The sequence below is a fragment of the Myxocyprinus asiaticus genome, chromosome 43 (assembly GCF_019703515.2).
Source record: "Myxocyprinus asiaticus isolate MX2 ecotype Aquarium Trade chromosome 43, UBuf_Myxa_2, whole genome shotgun sequence".
In the NCBI taxonomy this organism is placed as follows: Eukaryota; Metazoa; Chordata; class Actinopteri; order Cypriniformes; family Catostomidae; genus Myxocyprinus; species Myxocyprinus asiaticus.
Window position 1 is genome coordinate 29471793 of NC_059386.1, and position 3407 is coordinate 29475199.

The window sequence follows — 3407 nt, forward strand, 5'->3', positions numbered from 1 at the left end:
ACAATCACTTGTCAGCTCTTTCTGTACATCTATGTCTGTTTCTGGTGATAATATTCTCCCAAATATGCATTTTTTTATGGAAAATAACATTTCAGTCTTGAACTTAAAGAGATAGTTCACCCAAAAATGAAAATTCTCTCATAATTTTCTCACCCTCATGCCATACCAGAAGTGTATGACTTTCTTTCTTCTGCTGAACACATAGATTTTTAGAAGAATATTTCATCTAGGTCCATACAGTGTGAAGTGAATAGTGACCAGAATTCCAAAAGCTCCAAAAAGGAGATAAAGTCTGTATAAAAGTAATCTATATGACTCCATTGGTTTAATCAATGTCTTCTGAAGCGATCCAGTTGATTTTGTGTGAGAACAAACCAAAATATAACTCCCTTTTCACTATAAAACATGACATCTGCAGTCTCCTTTGTGATTAGTGACATCTAGCACTCTGCACATGCATCAAGGGCTAAGAAGTGTAACTGAGCTTGACTGCAATGACAAGATGTACAGTGAAAAAGGAGTTACATTTTTGTCTGTTCTTACCTAAAACAAACTGGATCGCTTCAGAAGACATTGGAAAAAATTAACATTTGAAAAACAAACAAGAAACACTTCATTTCTAATTAGGGTTTTTAATTTATAATAAATAAGGATGCAAACATATTTTGAACAAATGTATATTATGCAAACAAAGAATCAACTGTGGCAGAATAATAACACTCAAAATATGTTGGCAGAAGAATTTTGACAGAGCCAGAAAAAGGAGCAATTCTGCTTTTCAGTCTGATGGCATTTTAGGAGTTTTAGGAAAATCTCCATCTTGTGTGCATCTTTCCTGAAGCAGTAGAGCACACTGTAGTCTCTTCTCACTGATTCAAACATGTCAGGAGAGGTGAAGGGAACAGAGGAAGTTTCAGGGCCCTCCAACAGCAAACCGCCTTCAGCCAGTATCTGACAGAGAAAGGGAGAGAGAGAGAGAGAGACTGAAAGATTACTGTCCCTGAGATAATAAAATAAAAGTAAAAATCTAATTAAATGTGAACATTTTGAGCATTCACAAAGAAAATAATTACTAGATTTTTAAATTTTATGAAGAATATTGCCTGTGCAAAACTCGATACATAAAATGTGTCAGTTTTGTGAAAAGAAAAAGTTCTAAATACTCATCAAGGTTAATTTATTTGAACTAATTTGTATGATTTAATTTTTGTCAACTCAAAACAATTAATTATTTTGAGTATTAGGGTTTACAGTGTACAGTAAGACAGAGGAGATGGTGTTAGTGTTACTCACAAAGATCTGCTGGATTTCACTTTTAGAAGTGGGAACCAGCACCGTTCTGGATGCACATATTGGCCCTCCATGAACCTGCTGATTCACTGAGTTTGGAAAAAACATCTCTTCCTAAAACATTAAGGAAACACTAGGTAGGTGTCACGTGTCAAGTTGACGTCCACATGAATGGTCGGACCCAGGGTTTTCCAGCAGAACATTGTCCAGAGCATCACACTCCCTCCACTGGCTTGTCATCTTCCCACAGTGCATCCTGGCACCATCACTTCCCCAGGTAAACGGCACACACATACAGTATACGGCCGTCCACGTGATGTAAAAGAAAACGGGACTCATCGGACCAGACGATCTTCTTCCATTGCTCCAAGGTCCAGTTCCGACGCTCGCATGCCCATTGTAGGCGCTTTTGATGGTGGACAGGGGTCATCATGGGAAGTGTACATATATACACAGTATAATGTACAGTTGTGCTCAAAAGTTTGCATACCCTTGGAGAATTGGTAATATATCTACCATTTTTAAAGAAAACATGAGTGAGGAGGCAAAACACATTTCTTTTATTTCTTATCGGATTCATATTCAACTGTATTTTATAACAGAATGGCACAATCATAAAACAAAACATGGCAACAAAGAAAAAAATGAAATGACCCCCGTTCAAAAGTCTGCATACCCTTAGTTCTTAATACTGTGTATTGCCCCCTTTAGCATCAATGACAGCGTGCAGTCTTTTGTAATTGTTGTCTATGAGGCCCAAAATTCTTGCAGGTGGTATAGCTGCCCATTCGTCTTGGCAAAATGCCTCCAGGTCATGCAAAGTCTTTGGTTGTCTTGTATGAACCGCACGTTTGAGATCTCCCCCGAGTGGCTCGATGATATTAAGGTCAGGAGACTGTGATGGCCACTCCAGAACCTTCACCTTTTTCTGCTGTAACCACTGGAGGGTCAACTTGGCCTTGTGCTTAGGGTCACTGTCGTGCTGAAAAGTCCAAGAGCGTCCCATGCACAGCTTTCGTGCAGAACAATGCAAACTGTCTGCCAGTATTTTCTGATAACATGCTGCATTCATCTTGCCATCAATTTTCACTAGATTCCTCATGCCTTTAGAGCTCACACACCCCCAATACATCAGTGAGCCACCACCATGCTTCACAGTGGGGATGTATTCTTTTCACTATAGGCCTAGTTGACCCCTCTCCAAACATAGCGCTTATGGTTGTGACCATAAAGCTCTATTTTGGTCTCGTCACTTCAAATTACAGTGTGCCAGAAGCTGTGAGGCGTGTCAAGGAGTTGTCGGGCATATTGTAACCGGGCTTTTTTGTGGCATTGGCTTCTTTCTGGCAGCTCGACCATGCAGCTCATTTTTGTTCAAGTATCGTCGTATTGTGCTCCTGGAAACAACCACACCGTCTTTTTCCAGAGCAGCCTGTATTTCTCCTGAGGTTACCTGTGGGTTTTTCTTTGTATCCTGGACAATTCTTCTGGCAGTTGTGGCTGAAATCTTTCTTGGTCTACCTGACCTTGGCTTGGTATCAAGAGATCCCCAAATTTTCCACTTCTTAATAAGTGATTGAACAGTACTGACTGGCATTTTCAAGGCTTTGGATATCTTTATATATCCTTTTCCATCTTTATAAAGTTCCATTACCTTGTTACGCAGGTCTTTTGACAGTTCTTTTCTGCTCCCCATGGCTCAGTATCTAGCCTGCTCAGTGCATCCACATGAGAGTTAACTAAAGACTATTTATACACAGACACTAATTGCAATTTTAAAATCCATAGGTGTTGGAAATTAACCTTTAATTGCCATTTAAACCTGTGTGTGTCACCTTGTGTGTCTGTAATAAGGCCAAACATTCAAGGGTATGTAAACTTTTGATCAGAGCCATTTGGGTGATTTCTGTTATCATTATGATTTAAAAAGGAGCCAAACAACTATGTGATAATAAATGGCTTCATATGATCACTATCCTTAAATAAAAGACAGTTTTTTTTTTTAAAATGTTTCCCTAATGTTAATTGCAATAGTATTTTAATTGTTTTTCAAATTAAAGGTTATGTAATTTATTTGTTCAGAACTTTTCACAATAATTATCATTCCAAAATTGCTT

At 38.6% G+C, this 3407-nt stretch overlaps 1 protein-coding gene across 1 annotated transcript; it reads right to left on the reverse strand.

The window, feature by feature from the left end:
- Positions 1–720: 720 nt before the first annotated feature.
- Positions 721–1398, reverse strand: smtlb (somatolactin beta). Its single transcript, XM_051685613.1, has 2 exons — positions 1294–1398; positions 721–951 (listed from the first exon to the last, which is right to left on the reverse strand). Exons 1-2 carry the CDS (start codon positions 1396–1398, stop codon positions 721–723), a joined length of 336 nt encoding a protein of 111 aa, XP_051541573.1.
- Between the last annotated feature and the right edge of the window lie 2009 nt (positions 1399–3407).

Excerpts from the sequence above, each read along its gene's own strand:
- smtlb (XM_051685613.1), bottom strand. The coding sequence starts at position 1,398 with ATGTTTTTTCCAAACTCAGTGAATCAGCAGGTTCATGGAGGGCCAATA. Across the intron at positions 952-1,293 it reads GTGAAATCCAGCAGATCTTT|ATACTGGCTGAAGGCGGTTT; the intron begins GTGAGTAACACT and ends TTTCTCTGTCAG.